This window comes from Falco naumanni, chromosome 5 (genome assembly GCF_017639655.2).
Source record: "Falco naumanni isolate bFalNau1 chromosome 5, bFalNau1.pat, whole genome shotgun sequence".
NCBI classification, from domain to species: domain Eukaryota; kingdom Metazoa; phylum Chordata; class Aves; order Falconiformes; family Falconidae; genus Falco; species Falco naumanni.
This window is the reverse complement of record NC_054058.1, coordinates 38,351,738-38,372,321: the sequence shown is the minus strand read 5'-3', so window position 1 is coordinate 38,372,321 and position 20,584 is coordinate 38,351,738. Positions and strand designations below refer to the sequence as shown.

The 20,584-nt window shown below is 44.6% G+C and overlaps 4 protein-coding genes across 4 annotated transcripts; 1 reads left to right on the top strand and 3 right to left on the bottom strand.

Moving 5' to 3' along the window:
• Positions 1–195: 195 nt before the first annotated feature.
• On the bottom strand, positions 196–569 carry LOC121088838 (histone H4). The gene has a single exon (XM_040595425.1). It carries the CDS (start codon positions 561–563, stop codon positions 252–254), a length of 312 nt encoding a protein of 103 aa, XP_040451359.1. The 5' UTR covers positions 564–569; the 3' UTR covers positions 196–251.
• Positions 570–5,550: 4,981 nt separating this feature from the next.
• Positions 5,551–6,482, bottom strand: LOC121088823 (histone H2A.J). Its single transcript, XM_040595407.1, has one exon. It carries the CDS (start codon positions 6,428–6,430, stop codon positions 6,041–6,043), a length of 390 nt encoding a protein of 129 aa, XP_040451341.1. The 5' UTR covers positions 6,431–6,482; the 3' UTR covers positions 5,551–6,040.
• A 232-nt stretch (positions 6,483–6,714) lies between these two features.
• On the top strand, positions 6,715–7,253 carry LOC121088829 (histone H2B 1/2/3/4/6). Its single transcript, XM_040595415.1, has one exon. It carries the CDS (start codon positions 6,759–6,761, stop codon positions 7,137–7,139), a length of 381 nt encoding a protein of 126 aa, XP_040451349.1. The 5' UTR covers positions 6,715–6,758; the 3' UTR covers positions 7,140–7,253.
• A 1,109-nt stretch (positions 7,254–8,362) lies between these two features.
• LOC121088807 (histone H1.10) lies at positions 8,363–9,293 on the bottom strand. Its single transcript, XM_040595390.1, has one exon. It carries the CDS (start codon positions 9,259–9,261, stop codon positions 8,596–8,598), a length of 666 nt encoding a protein of 221 aa, XP_040451324.1. The 5' UTR covers positions 9,262–9,293; the 3' UTR covers positions 8,363–8,595.
• Positions 9,294–20,584: the final 11,291 nt, after the last annotated feature.

Below are 20,584 nucleotides of genomic sequence, written 5' to 3'. Positions count from 1 at the left end.
TTAGGTAACCAAAACATAGGTACTTAATTTTAAAGGGCAGAGAGCTCTCAACAGTCAGACTAAGAGTCCCACACTTTAAGAGCTGCAAATCGAGTAATATACATTTTTTCCAAGTATAAAATTCTGCAGCTTTGAGCTATAAAATTGCACTTTGCATAGTATTTCAGTAATGAACAGCTCTCGTTGTGAAATATGTGGGTGGCTCTGAAAAGAGCCTTGATTTTGACAGCGTTAACGTTTGCAATTCAAGTTTATCCGCCGAAGCCGTAGAGGGTGCGCCCCTGGCGCTTGAGAGCGTACACCACGTCCATGGCCGTGACCGTCTTGCGCTTGGCGTGCTCGGTGTAGGTGACGGCGTCGCGGATCACGTTCTCCAGGAAGACCTTCAGCACGCCGCGCGTCTCCTCGTAGATGAGCCCCGAGATGCGCTTCACGCCGCCGCGCCGCGCCAGGCGCCGGATGGCCGGCTTGGTGATGCCCTGGATGTTGTCGCGCAGCACCTTGCGGTGGCGCTTGGCGCCCCCTTTGCCGAGCCCCTTCCCGCCCTTGCCTCTGCCAGACATGCTAGCGTTACTGCAGCCGCACACTGCACGCCGCCGCCACCGTGGAGCCGCAGTATATTCCCCGGGAGCCGACCTGGTTGAGGACTGCGGCGCGGAGGCGGGGGGCTCGGCCCCAGTCTCCGCCCTTGCCCCCGCCCGCCGCCCCCGGGCGGTCCCCGCGCGGCTCGGCGCGGGCTTCCCGCGAGACGGCGGCCGAGGCGCTCTCCCCGGCACCGGCCCCCGCGACGCGCCCGGTGGCTCCGCCTGTCGCGGGCGGGGCTGCGCTTCCGCCCCGCGCCTCCCGCCGCCCGGCCGCCCTGCGCGCTGCCCCGGCCCGTCTTTCGGCTTCTTTCCTGACCCACCCGCCCCGTCCCTGCCCCCCTGCGCGGGCGGCCGTTGCGAGGCAGCGCCGGGTCTCCGACGGTGGCGAGACCGGCTGCGGCGGTGCCCCCGGCCCCGGCCCTCCCCGCTGCCCGCGGGTCTGCGGCAAAATCCGGCCAATCCGGGGCCGCGCTCACGCTGCCGCCCCGCCCCGCCGCCGGCTCCCGCTTCCGCTCGTTGGGAGCCCGCAGAGCGCGGGTTTCTCGGCCGCGGTGTCTTTGTTCGTTTCAGCCGTGACGTTTCCGTGTTTTCTTTGTCTGTTCGGACAGTGAGCTTCCGACCGATGCCCCTTCCTCCGTGCAGCCCTCTGGGCCGGGCACCGAGCGTTCAGCGCTTTCATGTCCACACCGAGCTACCCGCAGGTCGGTGCGAGAGGGAGCAGGGTGAGCGGCCCTACGCAGCAGGGGATATCGCCAATGAGGGGCCCCGGTAGGAAACGCTTAGACCTTAGGCTTCCGTGAAGGCGACTTGGAGCAGCTGCTTGAGAGCGTGGAAGGGCTCGCCCGCCCTTCTCGCCCTTTTCGCCCTTCTCGCCCTTCTCCTCCTCCTCATTCAGCGCCATCCCCGCAGCGCGGTCCCACGGGCAGCGCGGGGCGCGGGGCGCCGGGCTCGTTCCCGGCGGCTGGCAGCCTTGGAATGGGGAAGTGCTCGATGGCGTGCAGCTGGGTCCGGCAAACCAAAGAGATCGTTAGTCATTACCAACCAGATGTTTTTATACTATTTGAAAAAATGAAGGATAGTCAAGTTTTCCTTCTTCAGATGAGGAATCTAGACATTTTGCCGTGTATATCGCGCTTTTGCTAACAGACCTCACATACATGCTGATTGCAGTATGTTGAGCTGTATTTGTAAAGTGAATGAATAAATACTGAAAGCGTTAGGAGGCTATTTTTAAAATGAGTGTGTTGGGCTTTTAACTGTTAGTTACACAGAATAAAAGCAATATGGCTATGGTACATGCAAATTATTCTATTATTAGTATTATGCAGTTCAAACATGTTTACCTTTTAGAAATGATTGATTGTGTTTTAGATTTGTACAGTTTATGTAATTTCATTCCCAAATATAATTTACAGAATTCAGGCAACACCTCCAGAATACTTCTTGGCAGAATAAATTGAGGGCAAAATGTGATTGAGATATTCATGCTACAGGTGTACATTACAGGTGTCCAAATATGTACCAAGTCTTTTTTACCATTATCATTATCACTGTGAATTCCATTTTCATTCAAACTGTTACTCTGAGTTAAATTAAAGACTTGCCACTCAATTATATATACAACACAAGCTGGCAAAACTAGCTTTAATTGAGTTCATGTTCACTTTTGGGATGAAAATAATGAATTACAGCTCTCTCTGCACTAACTGGAAGGTTTGTCAGTAGTGGACCTGCCAGGCTGGTGGCTAATATCACCATTTGCCTCTACAAAGTCTGCTTTGTTCTTTAGACCTGGAGATCTGGTTATGTTTCCTGAGGCAGTTATAAACAATCTTCTGAATACTAAAGAAAGTAAAAAAAAGAAAATAAATTACACAAAATCATTTAGTGTGTCAAAATCATCACTTCATAACTCTTCCTAACTGCAGGGTGAGTATCCTTGTGCAATTCCCTCTGTCAGTACAACCACTGGAAGACTTGGAAAATTGTCTTCCACAGTGTCCTGGCAGAAATGGGTGATGCAGAGGCTGAGACCAGTAGCTTTCAGATTAATTAGCTGCAAATTCTTTTTCCAAAAGTGTGGACCACAGTTAATATAATTTAATATCATGCTTTCTAGAAGGCTGCATTGCCTGTAGGTTGCTGCATGTGGCCACAGACATGTTTCCTGAGTGTTTTTGTTAGTGACGTAATCAGCTCTCTTATGGACCAGAGGGTTTTCTTAGAGAAAAATAATGAAAGCAGAAAGAAAATTTTGCTACTGAGTTGTAATGCCTGATGAAGTTGCTTTTACTGTTGATTTGAGACAATATTTGGATCAAAACCTAGGGTTCAATCCCCAGTTTGTAAGTACTAAATTTTCCTCATGAGTTTGGATGCATAGTACTAGAAGTTAAATGAGAAAGGAAACAGTTGCAAAACTCTGCTCCATTGAAAAAAAAAATAAATTATGTAGCTTTTCGAGGGTGCACTAATTAGGACAGTTGCCCTAGTTTCTCATTAAACTATAATGAGGAAATTGCATTTGTTTATTGTAGTAAGAAAATATGTCATCATGACTGCACAAGGAAGTACAAAATTAGCAAAAAAATCATCACATTAGTGCATTATACCCAACTAAAACATTGTTCTTAATTTTCTTGAGGGCTTGTATGGCAATTTAAATCTGCCTATGTATCAGCTACAACTGTAATAATAACAATAATATGCAAACTAAACTCATGGAAGATCTTTTTAGTAGAGGACATTCCTAACATTGCTACCAAAGTGAAGGAGAAAAAGAGATAGAAAAGCCTCTTATTTTTTTACCTATGTGATTTATGACTTTGATATATAGACTTATATTATTAAGCTATCCCTAAACATAACTACAATCTATAGCATTTGAGGGAGATTGGTTGGAGGGGTTTTTTTTTGCATCACAGGTTCTTTGAGAATGCAGAGGGGTACTGGAACCCAGTAATACAGCTAAGGCACCATATGGTATGGATTTCCTCTTTACTACTATTTGTTGTATATGAAAATGAGAAATCTGATTTACTTAAACTTGCTTTGCTACATTCTTTCATCCAGTGGCATATGCTAGGTAGATTTGCCAGCACTCTTATCATATAATCCATCTGATTTATAAGACACTTACATTTGAAGCCTCATCAGTGTGACGGCAGCACAGGGTTCACAACTGGTGAAACCACTAGTGGCTAAGAACAAAAGTAGGGAATACTAGGAAGTGGACTGAAGTATCACAAAGGTTAAAATTCCAGTTATTGAGTTGAGCAGAGTAGTGAGTGAAATACGAGGAAAGAAATTCTGCAGAAAATAATCTAATTCTGATCAGATGACAGGAATAATTTGGATAGATGTACTGGCCTTACTTCTACACTCAGAGGGGCATGACGCTCTCTCTGGTACCGACTCTGATTTCCACAGATAGGAGTTTGTTCACAGAGAAATCCCACTCCTGGATATAGATACCCCCACACCCATGGGCTTTCTCTGGAATTGCAGTGCTTTAATCTAGAGATGCATGCTTGTGGCCCAGAAAGCCCATGCTGTCCCAGGCTGCATAAAAAACACCCTGGCCTACAGGTCAAGGGAAGTGATTCTCTTCTACTCTGCTGTCGTGAGACACCACCTGGAGTACTCTATCCAGCTCTGGGGTCCCCAGCACAAGGCAGACACAGACCTGTTAGGCTGGGTCCAGAGGAAGGCTGTGAAAACGATCAGAGGGCTGGAACACCTATCTTTTGAAGAAAGGCTAACGCAGTTGGGGTGTTCAGCCTGGGCAAAAGCAGGCTTTGGGGAGACCTTATTGCAGACTTTCAATACAGAAAGACTGAGAGAGAGTTTTTACCAAGGAAGGTAGAAAGACAGGTGCAAGGATAATAGACAACAGTTTTAAACTAAAAGGGAGATTTACATTGGAAATAAGGATGATTATTTTTTTTTGCAATGCAGGCAGTGGGATATGGTACCAGGCTGCTCAGAGAAGCTGTAGATGGAAGTGTTCAAGGCTGTTCAAGGATGGATGGTGCTTTGAGGTGCCCCTGCCCATAGCAGGAGGGTTGGACTAGATGCTCCCTTCCAACCCAGACCACTCTATGACTGCAGTCTTCTGACACACACATATATAGGTATCTGTTCTGGAAACCAAAAGTAGAAGACTTCTGCATGTTAAAACACAGTTTTTATATCATTACAGTTCTTCAAGAAATGTACCAGAAGAGATGTAGTTTCAGCTAATGAGTATCAATAAAACAGCATAATGAAAACATTACATGTCTACAAGTATCCACTTGCAAACAAAACCCTGAGGCACAGAAACTGCCACCTTATCAGAACAGTCTGGTGCTCCAGACAGCTCTCTTGCTTTGATTCTCTCCAGAAATTATCCCTGATATCCCTCTTTGGCCATGATACAGTCCTACTTAAATAGCCTCTCTGCTACAGCTTGGGGGCGGGGAGGAGAGGCACAGAGGGTAGTATCTTGCTGAAAGTGGTATTTTCCTTCCTCCAAGGCCAGAGCATTCCTCTTTCTCCCCAGGGGATGGGGAGGGCAGAGGTGCTGGCACAAGTGGGAGCTATGGCCTGAATACAATGTGCTGCAGACCACCAGGTGCAGGTTCTGGGAATATTTGAGCAATAGGAATCACCTAGACAATCTTTCTCATAATTTACAACTGAACCTCAACAGTTTTAACAGTGTGCTCTGGGTAATGATTGGGCCAAGGATATAGAAAATTAATTCAAACCATGCTGCCCACTGTTAACTGACATAAGAATAGCTATGCACAGTGAGGGAATTTATCTGGCAAGTCTGAAAATCCCACTTAAATGGAAAATAAACCAGCACTTTTTTGTGTTTCAGAAGAAAAAGGAGTTTCTTCTGAAAGAAAAGATGTATGTTATTACTTCACTGTCCAGGTATGACTACTCAAGGATCAAAGTAAAAATGAGCCAGTTCCCCTACAGAATTTCTCATTTTATTTCTAAATAGTTACGTCACAGCGAACCATTACATCTTTTGAAGAAAAAGCATACAAAAGAAGCCTTTTCTCATTCTTAGATGTATTTATGTGGGTTTAGGATGCTCTCCTATTTATTTATCTATATATCTGCATAGCCTTTTCCACTCCCCCCAATCTTTTAGCCAACCCCCCTGTATTTCACACCTTAAGCAGCCTGAAAAGTCATGAAAATCGAGATCCAACAGTAAGAATAAGTGTTTTGCCAATCCTGTTACAAGACGCATAATCAATAAATCACTAGTGTTTTCACTAAAGATACAGACTACTAGAGCATCTAACACATGCTCTGTAGAAAAACCACCTAGCACAGAAGTACTTTTCTAAAGAAAGCAACACAACTCTTCTTCTGATTGTGTGGTTGGCTCTGAAAAGAGCCTTTAAGTTATAATGTTATTTTGTTGAAAGTCCAAGCAGCTTTGTTCTCTGAGCTTATTTGCTCTTGGCTTTGTGGCTCTCTGTCTTCTTGGGCAGCAGCACGGCCTGGATGTTGGGCAGCACGCCGCCCTGCGCGATGGTCACCTTGCCCAGCAGCTTGTTGAGCTCCTCGTCGTTGCGGATGGCGAGCTGCAGGTGGCGGGGGATGATGCGCGTCTTCTTGTTGTCGCGGGCCGCGTTGCCCGCCAGCTCCAGGATCTCGGCCGTCAGGTACTCCAGCACGGCCGCCAGGTACACCGGGGCGCCGGCGCCCACCCGCTCCGCGTAGTTGCCCTTGCGCAGCAGCCGGTGCACGCGGCCCACGGGGAACTGCAGCCCGGCCCGCGACGAGCGCGACTTGGCCTTAGCCCGGACTTTGCCTCCCTGCTTCCCGCGGCCGGACATACTTCAGACAGCACAAAAAGTACACGCTCCCCTCTCGCGACAAGACTGAGGCAATCATACTGACGCAACGGCTCTTCCCCTTTTATCCCTTCCCTGGGCGGGATTAGCGCTTGCTGATTGGCTGGACTCAGTCATTGCTTACAGAACCAATGACAAGCCGGATCGTATTGTAACCAATCAGAGACAAAGACACACACTCGTGAGAGAAGATCCAATCGCATTGAACAAATTAGAGGGCTGGTATTTGCATAACAGCCCTATAAATAGAGGGCTCTGCGGCCATTTTGCACGCGACTCCACTTCGGAAAAACGGCAGATTTGTGTTAAAATGCCCGAGCCGGCTAAATCCGCCCCCGCGCCCAAGAAGGGCTCTAAGAAGGCGGTGACCAAGACGCAGAAGAAGGGCGACAAGAAGCGCAAGAAGAGCCGCAAGGAGAGCTACTCGATCTACGTGTACAAGGTGCTGAAGCAGGTGCACCCCGACACGGGCATCTCGTCCAAGGCCATGGGCATCATGAACTCCTTCGTCAACGACATCTTCGAGCGCATCGCCGGCGAGGCCTCGCGCCTGGCGCACTACAACAAGCGCTCCACCATCACCTCGCGGGAGATCCAGACGGCCGTGCGGCTGCTGCTGCCCGGTGAGCTGGCCAAGCACGCTGTCTCCGAGGGCACCAAGGCTGTCACCAAGTACACCAGCTCCAAGTAGAGTGTCTCGGACCGTTACTTTTAACCCAAAGGCTCTTTTAAGAGCCATCCACATACTCACTATAAGAGCTTTAACACAGTACTGGTTCGTTAGTTTTGGATGCTAAAATTTATTTGAGAAATGGTAAACAGAATTTCCAAGTAACTTAAATTCATAGCAGAACATGCAATGACTGGTAGTTGTCTCTGGAATCCATGTTAAAGAATATAGCTTTAAGTCAATAATGTATTAACTATTACGTCATATATGTTAACATTGAAATACTTTTCCAATAAATTAAGCAGTATCGTTCAGCTTGTGCAGTACAGATTTGAGATGCAGTACTATATATTATACGTTCTACTATAAAGACAAATCTTTCTGATTTCACATACTTTGCAATCGCTGTATTAATATAACCGCCCCTAAAAAATGAGGATGAGCGGGAAAATGAATGATCCTGATCAAATTTTTTTGCATAGGTCTCCCGGGATAGTCTAAGCTTACAAACTGCCTTCTGTATAAGAAGACAGGGAGCAGCCTTGTAGATCCAAAGACCAGGACAAGAAGATTGGGGGGAGCGAGGACACCTGAGATAGAGGTAGACACTTTGTGAGGAGAAACTGGAGGGGGGGGGGGGGGGTGGACGCGAGAGCACCGGCAGGCGCGGAGCCCGCGCAGGCAGCGCTCCGTGTCCCGTTCGCCGCGCGCGCTTTTCGAAATTCCCCGATCGCCGCATAAGCGGCTGCGGCTTCTCCCGTCAGCCAATCGCTGCAGGCTGAGCCCCGCAGCCACCGCTGCTGCGGGGAGCGCCGCGCCGCTCTGCCCCTGCGCTCCGGTCGGCCGCGGAGCGCCCTGCCCGCAGCAGCTCCCGACCACTGCCCGGCGGAACTCTGGCCGCACCGCCACCAGGCCGGCAGGGTGCGGAAGAGGATCGCAGGCATCCTGTCCCGGCAATCTCTTTCTCAAAAAGCAGGTCGGTGAAGTCACGGAGAAACTGAGACCTGCCCCACAACAGCGTTGCCGATCGGAAAAGATATTGTCAAGGAAGCGGAGGAGCCGCGCCGACAGCTCCCGGCCACAGTCCCTAAAGGTAGTGGTAATCGCAGCCAGGCTGTTAGGAACCCAGATGGTTAGAGCACCGAAAGAAACCTCCACGCCCAAGAGCGACACCCACCCTAAGCAGTCCCTTTAACATGTACAGCCTCTTGCGGTGCTCAGAAAAAGTCAGCCTTTAGAAAGCGTTTTAGCAGGGAATGTAAACTTTATTTTTCCAAGTCTTAGCGTAAACACCGCCGAAGTTTAGCGTCCCATTCACTCCACAGACGAACGTCCCGAACGTCCCACACAGACATGGCGTGGGGTTAGCCCTGCGGCAAGCACGGAGCTCCGCGGCGGAGTGTATCAGCCCTTTCTGGGACAATAGTGGGTGGCTCTTAAAAGAGCCGTTGGGTTTAAGTATTTCCACTTGAAAACTTCACTTCTTGGACGCCGCCTTCTTTGGCTTGGCCGCTTTCGGCTTGGCCGCCTTGGGCTTGGCTGCTTTGGGCTTCACCGCCTTCGCTTTGGCCGGGCTCTTCGCTGCTGCCGCCGCCTTTTTCGGCTTAGCAGCCTTAGTCGCCTTCTTAGGGCTCTTGGCCGCTTTCTTGGCCGCGGCAGCTGCCGGCTTCTTGGCTTTCCTGGGGCTCTTCTTCGCCGCCGCTGCCTTCTTGGGCTTCTTAGCGGCGCTGGCGGGCTTCTTGGCAGCCGGCTTCCTGGGCTTGGCCGCGGCTGCCCGCTTCTTGGGGGCTTTTTCCTTCACTTCGCCAGGCTTCTTGCTGAGGCGGAAGGAGCCGGAGGCGCCGGTGCCCTTGGTCTGCACCAGGGTGCCCTTGTTGACGAGGCTCTTGAGCCCCAGCTTGATGCGGCTGTTGTTCTTCTCCACATCGTAGCCGCCGGCGGCCAGCGCCTTCTTGAGCGCGGCGAGGGAGAGCCCCTTGCGCTCCTTGGAGGCGGACACGGCCTTGGTGATCAGCTCGGTGACGCTGGGGCCCGCGGGCTTGCGGGCCTTGGAGCCGCCCGCCGCCTTCTTCGGCTTCTTGGCGGCTGCCTTGGCGGCGGGGGCCGCGACAGCGGGCGCGGCGGCGGGAGCGGTCTCCGACATCGCTGCAGAGACTTCTTCCTAATCAAAAGAAAGTAATTGGGCTACAGTAACCCCGATGCCTGAATTTATAGCGCAGCGGTGATCTGTGATTGGTGCTTTGCAGAGCCCGCCTAACTGTGAGCCAGGAAGAGCTTTTCGTCCTCCGAGTCTGTGTTTCTTCGGAGTTATAAATTCACAATTTTTGTAAAATGTGTGCCAGGAAATCACCCCGGTTTCTTCGGGGAATGAAGAGAAGACGGTGGACTTTCATTCGGGGGAGTTTCTTGCTGTTGGGACCCCAGATGAGAAAGAAAAGATGTGTTTAACCCCGTGTTGTGAAGTCTGCAAGACCCCGGGAACGGCAAACTTTTGTTTTTCCATCGAAATTAAAATAAAACCTGTAGCTAAAACGCCTTCCCCGTACTGCAGGCTTATTCTTTAAGGGGTTTTCTCCACACTAGGGTAGAAACCGAGGGGGTAGCTTCATTATTTTTGTCGTAAATTGATTTCAAAGAGAACGAAGTAACACAATTTCATGGCTGAGCTTTGAATATGGATAAAGATTCGGCTCCCTTAACCATATCTTTAACTATTAAGAATACAGTATTTCTACAGAATTTCCTGTTTTGGGGAAATGAGAGTCCTTCAGAGGAATATATGTACTGTTGAAAAGTGTCTGAAACTTGCCAGGGCTCTGCATTTTTTGTGGTGGTTTGTAAGTGAATAGCAAGAATTTGGAATTTTTACCAATAGTCTCTGTTTATAAATTGAAACTGTCAATACCTAGTTAATGCATGTAAACTCTGGATAAAGTTCTAGTTTAAAGCTTTTACGGTTGCAGTAGTGTATACAGTTATTATTTAAGTCTTAACAAATTCAGAAGCAGATTTTCAGGGGGAAAATGTCAAACAGGTATAGATACACTAATATATATTTTAAGCTACTCAAACATTAAAGAAGCCAGCTGGAACCTCGGATCATCTCACATAAATTAAATAATGTGGAAATCTGGCCTGCATGAACACAATGCTTCAGCCTCATTATTACCTATAAATATTTGAACACACTTTGTTGAGTGTGTGTCACACCCCCCCCCACCCCCCCACCCCCGTTTTTTAATGTTTCCTAAAATCTGCCATTTAAAGGAAAAGGAAAACAGTTCCAAATTTAGGTTTTCATCCAAATCCTCAGAATTTTGAAATACTTTCCAGAATATCCTCATAAATCAGAATCAGCATTAATTATTATGATCCCACTTAATTATTGTCTCACAAAGTGATAGCAGAAATTTATTATTAATTTTTTAAGGGCTGTTATGAATTGTTTAGGATAATTTTTTAGTATATCAGAAGACAAAAGCTGTGAATGGCTGTAATGAAAAAGCAGCTAGGATTTTTTACCTTGGCTGAAAAGAATAAATTAAGCTGAAATGTCATATTGTGCCCCATTGTGCTTTGTAAAAATTTGCCATGCAAAATGTCAGTAGGCTATTTCAGCAAATGAGCTTCTCATGTATGATGGACAAATTTGAGATTCTAGAGGACAAGTGGTATGTTGCAAAGAGCCCTGGTACTTGTTTTCATACATTAAATGTTTAATACAGTTAAGTTATACTTCATAGTAAATCGTTAGTTGAAATAAGATAGATTAAAATGGCAAGGATAAATAAGATACATTAGAATAACAAAAGCGAAACCAGTGAACCTTTACCTTTTCATATTCTCTTTTAGTTCTTTTTTCTTTTGTTGTGTCTGCAGGCAGGCCAGCTAATAAATACTTTGAAGGAATGAAGAAGAGGAAGGCAAAATCAGAGAAAGAGAAAAATTAGGCTTTTAGGTGTCCCATAGTAAAAACTGGACAGGCATATTGAAGTGGGCTGTGAGATTTGCCATGCTCCTTGTGAATGTGACACCATTCCCACATAAACAACTAGACCAAATTCACAGTAGCCATAGAGTTTGAAAGCTCAGGCTGGTAACTCAAATGAACAGTAGGAATATGTGCCCAAGAGGTAAAAAGATAGTTGGTTGTGGTAAGATGAGGGCATTATGCTTATTTTCCAGGTTAGGTGAATAGAGATGACCATAAAGCAAAGTCTGACAAAAGACAGCTGGCAAGGGATGTCATCTGTCCAGGTTTGTTTAATGTAATGCACATTCTTTAGGGAATAAGGACTAAAAGAAACTTAATGTGCTTTAATCTCTGTAGGTTTTACAATTTAGTATTAGAGCTTTATGACTCTTACATCTGAAACTGTTCTGGGAGCTGGGAGCAACTGGGAGTGGACAGTAACCATTGGTGGAAGAGTGCTGCTGTAGCCCCAAGGGTTGGTTACCAGCTCCATCCCTCACATTCACACATTTGGGCATGTTTCCCTTTAAACTCGCTCTTTGTAAACCTGTTCTCAGTCCACCAGGAGAGGAGAGATTTTCTTCCCTTCCCACAGCATGTAGGGATTGCTGTCCATAGTCTTTGGCAAGTTTTAAATGCACAAGGTGGTCTATGTTTTTGTAAGGAAAGCAGACGAAGGAGGTTATTTGAGAATTTCAAGGAGCAGAATTTAGGACTTCTCCCACTTTTGGTTCTGGGTGTGTCCCTGCAAATCTGCATGTCTTTTGAACAGTTTCCTGCTCCCTGTTCTGAGTAGCACTGCTGAAGCTCTTTGTTTTTCCCTAGTAGTCCGAGAAACTGGGAGACCTGGCAGCTGCTCTCCAGCATTATGTGTCAGCATCCTTCATTGCATCTATTCGTCAACCATCACACTGGCTCTGTTCTGAACAGGGAATTATTCCTGGCCTACTTCTGAGCAGTGAACATTTTCTTGGTCTTAGCAACCATTTCTGCAAAAGCCCATCCTTCTCTAAAGAGAAGGGCTTTAGAGCTATGAAGTGGTGTGAAAAAGGGAGTCTTTTCTAGTGTTATTTCCCCCCCTGGCCTCAGCAATGACATTTTATCCTTAACTGGATAAAATAAACATGTTAGAATCTTCCAACAATTTTCAAGTTTTCACTGCTGGAAATAGCTGTTAAATGCAACACTGGACCAAACAAATCTCAGTTTTCAGAAAGGCCAATCTCTCTTTACCTTACATATATCATTGATATTACCCTGGGTGTTTTACAGATAAGAGAAGAAGACAAAACAAAGCAAGAATCCCACCACATATTTTAGCAAATCTGAGGTAGATTATGGAATGTTTTTTCAATCTTTCAGAGAAATTTTCTTCCTGCCAAGCAACGTTACTTGAAAACACAAGTTTTGAGTGTGAGCTGGTAATAAAAAATGTTGGCAGTTTCCATGTGAAGCAACAAATATTTAAGCGTGACTCCTTTCACACTAAATTTCAAATAAATAGCAAAGATTGAAAGTTCTCTGGTTTTCCTTTCCAAGTACCCTGTCCAAATGCAGAGTCTGTTTATCTCCTACTCAGGACCTCAAACTAATTTCTTATGCCTCTTTAAAATGCATACCCTTACTTCCCTAAAATGAAACCTCATTTCCATGCATCATCACACAACATGCCCTGACTTCCTTCCATGCCTGGCAGTATAGTTGCTAGTGCAGATCACAGAAGACCCTACAAAATGTCTGCATATTTTCCAGTGCAAGGACCTTCAAAACAAAAGTAGCTCACATATGTCCTGGTTTTGGTCAGTATAGAGTTAAGTTTTCTGCTCAGTAGCCAGCACAATGTTATGTCTTGGGTTTAGTATGAGAATGAGGTTAATAGTGCACTGATGCTTTTAGTTGTTGCTAAGTAATGTTTACACTAAGTCAAGAACTTTTCTGTTGTTAAGGCGTGCCTCGAGGGACACAAGAAATTGGGAGGGGACACAGGCACGACAGCTGACCTGAACTAGCCAAAAGGATATTCCATACCATAGAACGTCATGCTGAGTATATAAACTGGGGGACTTAGTTGGGGCAGGCTGATGGCTGCTTGGGGACTGGCTGGGCATCAGTCAGCAGGTGGTGAGCAATTGTATTGTGCATCATTTGTTTTGTTTTTTTCCTCTTGGATTTTATTCTTCTCCCTCTCTCTCCTTTTCATCTATTATTATTATTGTTGTTGTTGTTATTATTATTAAGTTTATTTCAATTATTAAATTGATCTTATCTCAACCTACAAATTTTACCCTTTTCCTGATTCTCCTTCCCATCCCACTGGGGGCAGAAGAGGAGTAAGTGAGTGGCTGCATCATACTTGGTTGGTGTTTGGAGTTAAACCGCGACAACATATAACATAAACAGTCATTCCTAAAAGTGTATAGTAGAGAAAACAGTAGATTTTTTTCTTATCAAGAGACATTCCATATGGAGGAGAAAAGGATTAGACTTTAGACAAATAGAGGCCAATTAGACATTTAGCTGTAGGAGGAAAACAATCCAGGTAAGCTGATTAGCAACATTTAGCTGAAAGCCTACACTCGTTTAATTATAATTACTATTGTTAGCATGGTGAAGACTCAGAGAAATTACAAACTTTTAGTTGAGGCATGCTATCTTCTTGACAAAGAATGATTTTGCAGACATTTAGGGAATCCCTGGACATTAGTCAAGTCTCTGGTATGCTGCAACTATATTGACAATACTGATTCAGCAATCATGAAGTTTATGTAATAGGGAAGGGTTAAGATTTTAAATGGCTGTCAGTAGTAAAGAACTCCGTATCCTTTTAGATATATACTTCAACAAAGCTAACAAGATATACTGACATATTTAATTGTTAGGGCAATCACATCTCCTAAAAAAAGGTCTTCTAATATAACACCTAGCATAATAGGTCTGATCCCCATGCTCAAAGAAGGATCAGCTAGAGCAGGGAGATGCCACAACCTTTCTGGGCAGCCTGTTCCAAAAAATTCTTTCTTATATTTAAGTAGAATTTGCTGTGTTTGAGTTTGTGTGTATTGTCTCCTGTCCTGGACAGTACTGAGAAAATTCTGGTTCTGCCTCCTTTAGTTCCCCCATCTGGTATCTGAACACATAGATAAGACCCTGAGCTGCTTCTTCCAGCTGAACCATCTCAGCTATTTCAGCCTGTCCTCATAGGACAGATACTCCAGTGCCTTCATCAGCTTTGTGGCTCTTCACTGGTGTCAGTTATGCCCATGCCCCTGTTGCACAGGAGAGCCCAGAGCTGGACGCAGCATTCCAGTTGGTTCTTAGCAGTGCCGACGGGAGGGAAACAATATTTTGCAAATAATATTTATCCAGGTTAATTTGGGAAACATACATACAGGTTAACTCTGAATGGTACTCCTGCCCCTTTTAAAATTTTGGTAGCACATCAAGGTAACTGCAAAAAACATTGTAGCCTCTTACATAGCCCTTCATTTCAAGGCTTGTCAAAACCAGTTTGAGCTACCCTGATTCGGCTCAGCGATCATGTTGTCCATAGACCTTGTTAAGGCCAGTTGGAGTCTCTGCAAAACTGCCACTTCAAACAAAATCCCTACATTCTGGGGTGATCAAAAGGTGGGGAGATGTGACTCTCCTGCCTGCCATAATATATATTTGCTACCCAGCAAAAAAGAAAGGGCTGTGCATTTTAATGAATCAGCCTCAGAATCTCCTTGTGTGTCCAGAAAATGCTGCCTAAAGCATCAAAATATTTTTTCCAGCTTGTGAAAGTCTTTGGATCAGAGATCGTCTTGTAAGCAAATTTCACTTCACCCATCCCTGGGACTGAGAATTATCATTACCGGTAGAATCACAGAATAACAGAAACATTTAGGTTGGAAAAGACCTTTAAGGTTATAAAATCCTATCATTAACTCAGGATTGCCAAATCTACTAATAAACCATGTCCCTAAGCACCACATCTATGCTTTTTTTAAACACATGGTAATTTCACCACTTCCCTGGGCAGCCTGTTCCAATGTTTGATCACCTTTTCGGTGAAGACATTTTTCCTAATATCCAGTCTAAGCCTCCCCTGGCATAACTTGAGGCTGTTTCCTCTTGCCTTGTTGTTTGTTATCTGGGAGAAAAGACCTTCCCCCACCTCCCTACAACCTCCTTTCAGAGAGTTGTAGAGAGCAATAATGTCCCCCCAAGTCTCCTTTTCTCCAGACTAAACAACCCAGTTCCCTCAGCCTCTGCTGATAAGACTTGTTCTCTAGACCCTTCACCAGCTTTGTTGCCCTTCTCTGGCCATGTTTCAGCACCTCTACAAATCTTTTGAAATGAGGGGCCCCAAAGTGAACACAGTATTTAAGGTGTGGATGATATGTAGTAGTATTACTACACACAGGAATCCCAGTTATAAGCAGGATTCTGTTCTACTTGATTATGTAGACTAATTAACTTTTCATTGTTTTCAGCTGTATTTTTTTTAGTTGAAGAAAGAGAGGAAGAAGGTAAACGCAGAAAAAAAACCAGGATTCTACACGCAAAACGTTAGAAATGTAACTGTACCTGTTACTCTCACTGAGTGTCTGGAAAAAACTAAAATGTGGTATCTGAACCTTTGTTACATGCTGTCTATTATCCCAGGTGCACAGTACAATCAAATGACAATTTTTTTTTTTTTTTTTTTTGTGAGTCAGATTGCAAATACTGATTCAGTCAGAGATGAAAATTGAAACTAGACCATCAATATATAAAAATCTGCATCCTATAACTTTAGTGACATTCAAGATGTACATGTTATTATAAGCCATTTGCTTAGCTATCAAAGATAGTCCTAGCCCTTCATGGCAAGTGAAGGGAAATAGGATGCTGAAAGCTTACCTGCAGTAATATGCAGCAGACACAGCTATGCACCCAACCCATGCAGCCAGTCTTGTTACTCAATATACTTAAGGTATCTGAAGAATACGGGCAAGAACTAAGCACATAATAAGACATTCTGGGGTATGGATTTATGCATTGCACAGGTTTAGAGACTCAGCAAACCTTGGGAAAGGAATACCTCATTCATATCAAGTTGTACTAATTACCAGCTCAGCCAAATTCAAGGAAGGTGTGAATAAAAATAAGGATTTACCATACTCAAAATAGACATTGGTTTGTAAGAAGTAAGGAATGAAATTAAAACCATGTTTAACTGGCTTGGTCCAAAATTCACATTAGAAAGAGTCCCAGTAGAGGATGCAATGTTCCCCTAGCACTGGCTGATACACTGCAGATTTTTCTCTCTGTTTCTTTTTATGTCATTTTATTATTTATGTCTTTTTATGTCATTTAGAAGTGAACTAATAATCAGTAAAACTTGGTCTAGCACACACACACACCCTCCCCTGCTTACAGAATAGAAACTTATACTTAAATGTTTATGATTGTCAGCTATGAAATCAAAATGCAGAGTTCTGTCAGTATCAGTATTAGGCCTGGCACAATTTTATTTATGATATGAATTACATGTAGTATAAATGGCATGTATAGAAGTGCTATGGGTACCAACAAGCAAAGAAATTCTACAATGATGGTGGACTGTTTATCTATTGAAAAATGTCTGATAAATTGGAGACACTGCCCTCAAAAATATTTAAGATACTTCACCTGGAAAGAAATATATCAGTTTTACAAATACTGGACAGGAGCAGTTGACTAGCACTTGAGTAAATTTGTATTTTCAGGTTACAGCTGATGAAGAATCAACAACAGTATATTATTATATATTAAGAAAGGAACACAATGACGACATCCATGAGACAGATGAAGAAGAGTTTCTTCTGTAATCAGGAATGGTATAGTCTCACTTGGAGCTTTAGGTCTAGCTTTTAGAACTGAACCTCAGGTATTGAGAAGTGAACAATAAGACACTCCACAGAAAAGAGCAAGAGTAATTATTAGAGAGATCTAGGAACTATTCCCTGATGGAAAGGCACATACTGCTAGAGTTCCCTGACTCAAAAAGAAGGCTGAAAAACTACAGTTTCTTCTCAAACACTTAAAACATGAAGAGGAAGTCATCCTTCCTCAGTATATGTTGTAGGAAATACAGGAACTAATGTTCTTTGCCACAGCAGGTTAGCAGTAAGGATATGATTTCTAATAAGGAGTAGAGCAACTATCAGAAATAAAAGGGGTTCAGTTGGCTCTTGATGATGGGTGAAAAGCAACAAAAATTGCTGGTGTCTAGGTACTGGTAATTGTCATGGAACTATAGATTAGAGAGTACTGATGTGGACAAGGGATAAGTGCTGGATGTAATACACTTGTCATTTAGTATATTTTGGAACAATTTCCTATAGCATTCTTATTTGTGATCTGAGGGAGTATAGGCAGGATCAGCAGGCTGGTAGACATTTGAAAAAAAGGTCAAAGGGCTGTAGTTAGCAACTAGTGTCTGCGGGCAACCAGTAAAGAAAAGAGTGCCCCAGGGCTGAATACTTGATACTGTTTAGTGTTTTCTAGAACGACCTGGATGGTAAGAGAGAATGTACCCTTAATATGTTTGGATGATACTCAGTTAGGATGGGTAGATAGAGTAAAAAGTTAGACATTTAATTAAAATTGACTTTAATAAACTTGAGGTGTGGGCAAAAAGAAATCTTGTGCAGTTTATCCAAGAGAAGTGCAAAGTTTTTCGCAGGAAGCACAACAGGTAGCATCAGCATAGACTGAGAAATAACTGGTCTGACCTGGGGGTTTTTGTGGCTTTCTTGACTACTGGATCCTTAAAGGCAAACTTGATGCTTTATCCAGAGCCTAAGCATAAATAAACCCTATAAGCAGCTGGCGTTTCCAACTGAAGTGTTTGGTTTTCCAGCTAAGCTTTATTGTAAGAAAGACAAAGCACAGCAGTGGTGTCTGGAGACACCAACCCAATGCACATCACAATTTTCCAGACTTGGATTCCTCCAGAAACACACAGTCTGAGACAAAATTCATTATCGTCCTACAGGAACGCCCACAGTAGATTCATTATGTGGAAAACCATGCTGCATAGAGACTGTTCAGACAGGGCAGTACTTCAGCTGCTGTTAAGTATTTACAACTCTGTAAGAGCTGGCAGAGTTCAACAGCAAAACTTACTGCCCAGTGCAGCTCTGTGGGAGCTCAGGCAATAAAAGGAACTGGCCATTCTCAGCTGTGCAAGAAAAGTGTTTACAATGCTTTCATGCAATGTGTTTCTAGCTCAATCAATGTTCAATGTATCAGGAGACCTGTGCTGCTTCAAAGGCCCAGTTAGAAAGCAGAGTAAGGACTTAAAGAGAAGCCGTGAAGTGTCAGCTATGGTTGCTGAGTAGCTGGTTTGCTGTTTGCTTGTCCCTTACCCAGGTGCAGGAGCAGCTTTGCATGGTACGCTACAGATCTCAGCTCCATGAGCCACCCTGATCCTGGGAAACCAGCTGGAGCACTTGTTTGAGAGGTCCTTTGGTATCTTGCTGGGAGAAAGAAGGTCAGAGCCCAGGGAGGAAAACAACATGAGCAAAAGGGTGTCCCTGTCCCCAGTTACAGGTTATTGACACTGTCCCTTCTCTCCCATGTCCTAAACCAGCTTCACATGAGGAACCGGGTATATTACTATCTTCCCAACACCACAAACCTGATCTAGGAGTTCCTCCAGCCTTTCTTCTTAGACCTATTTAGCTATATCAGCTATTCAGGGAGCCTGCAAGACTGTAGGTTATATATGGTGTGGTGGGGGTGAGGCCTTTGCCACCCTTCTCATTTCAAGATAAAGTGAGACATACCACACTCACTACTTCAGAGTCGTGCTAGGCTGGCCATGAATAGCTGTCCTCACAGCTGGTACATGGTTGTGCGAGAGAAAAACCCCATAAAGTGTATTTTGCAATTCTATCACAAACAGTATTTCTTTGAAAGGAACCCTGAAACATCTAGCCTGGTGAGGAGGGAGTGTGAGCGGTGGCAGGGCCACATGAGTGCTTGGGTGTTGGTGCCTGCCAAGCACAGCATTCCTTCAGAAGTGCATGTACAGTGTCACTTCCTGCAATCCGCTGATGGAGACTAATTCTGTGATGCTGTTTTCCATGAAGAAAATGCATCCAGCTCCTGCTGGTTTACAGTGTAACACAGCAGTGATTGAAACAACATGCACTTGCCCTTGCCAGTAGCTGGCATGGCACAAGGGAAGCGAGACAACTTCTGGAAGATTTTGCTTCTCTGTGGATCATCTGATCTGTAAGAAGCCATGCTGTGCATAGCAAACTGCATCCTCAAAGGTCAGTCCAGGCTCCTGGGCTACAACAGAGGTCTCATCTTGATTTATCAGTCCCTGTGTAGTTTCTGAACTTGGTAGCAAGAAAAAGGTTGGAAATTGTCCATGTCAGGGCTGCAGGCCAGCCCTTTCTATCTTCGACCAAGAGGACCCTTAAACAAAAAGGTGAGAATAGGACTCTCTGCTCTGACTGTCTCAGTGGGCAGGGAAGGGGGAGAGGAGAGGTGAAATTAGTTATCAAAGTGCCAATCTTTAATCTCAATTCACAACCACAGTCCCACCAGATCTTTTATAGCATCTATCAAACAGATAGACATGATCAACACACTGGGAAGCTGATACCTGTAACATTTAAACATCAGGTAATATTGTTTGCTGTTTTTACTTAAGCAGCATAAACCACTTCTGCAGCTACAGCAAATCCACAGATTCAAATAGTGACTTGGACCTTGGTCTCAAGATAAAAGCTTTCTGTGCTTAAAAACTTTTAAACCAAAATCATGGGGGCTGCTTGATCTCAGTAAGCACAGCCCTGTAGCACGGCTTACATGCTGAACTGAAGGTCGAGTATGTGGGTACAGGGATACAGAGAATGAGGACCACTGGGATAGATTTAGAAGCTTGAAGTGTGCCAAAGAAGTCAGATCTTGCGCAGTTTACAGTCTTATGCACATGGAGAGACAAGTGCCAGCTGACCACATCTCTGTGCTCTCAGATTTGAACAATCTCCAGCAAGGTTCTTTTTAATATTACTTGAGAGTTCAATGTTTAATACCAAATTTCCTTATTGAGCATACTTCACATTACAAGGTTTTTTATTTCGTGAAGTGATACAGCAAGGTAGTGAAATCACATCACAAGCATAATATATCATTTGCAATACACAGTTGAATTACAGTGCAAACATGATTCTCATTAATGGTGTCCATATGCTCATTGTCACAATGCTGGGGCCTTCCCAGTCTCTGGGAAGGAGTGTGCTGGTTGAAACCATCTCAAGCCCATTGCTCTCTTCAAACTTTATTTGTTGTTTAATACTTTATGTCAGGCTGAGACACATATACCCTGCCACCTCTCCCCACCTCTCATGCTGGTCTGGCTTGCTCAGGAATACATTATTTGTGAGCTGTCTGAGGGAACCCGATGGTTCTATCCAGTAACTATCCAGTCTCCTGGTGTGAAGTGCAGCTTTCTTCACAGTTCATTATT

Excerpts from the sequence above, each read along its gene's own strand:
- LOC121088838 (XM_040595425.1), bottom strand. The coding sequence starts at position 563 with ATGTCTGGCAGAGGCAAGGGCGGGAAGGGGCTCGGCAAAGGGGGCGCC.
- LOC121088823 (XM_040595407.1), bottom strand. The coding sequence starts at position 6,430 with ATGTCCGGCCGCGGGAAGCAGGGAGGCAAAGTCCGGGCTAAGGCCAAG.
- LOC121088829 (XM_040595415.1), top strand. The coding sequence starts at position 6,759 with ATGCCCGAGCCGGCTAAATCCGCCCCCGCGCCCAAGAAGGGCTCTAAG.
- LOC121088807 (XM_040595390.1), bottom strand. The coding sequence starts at position 9,261 with ATGTCGGAGACCGCTCCCGCCGCCGCGCCCGCTGTCGCGGCCCCCGCC.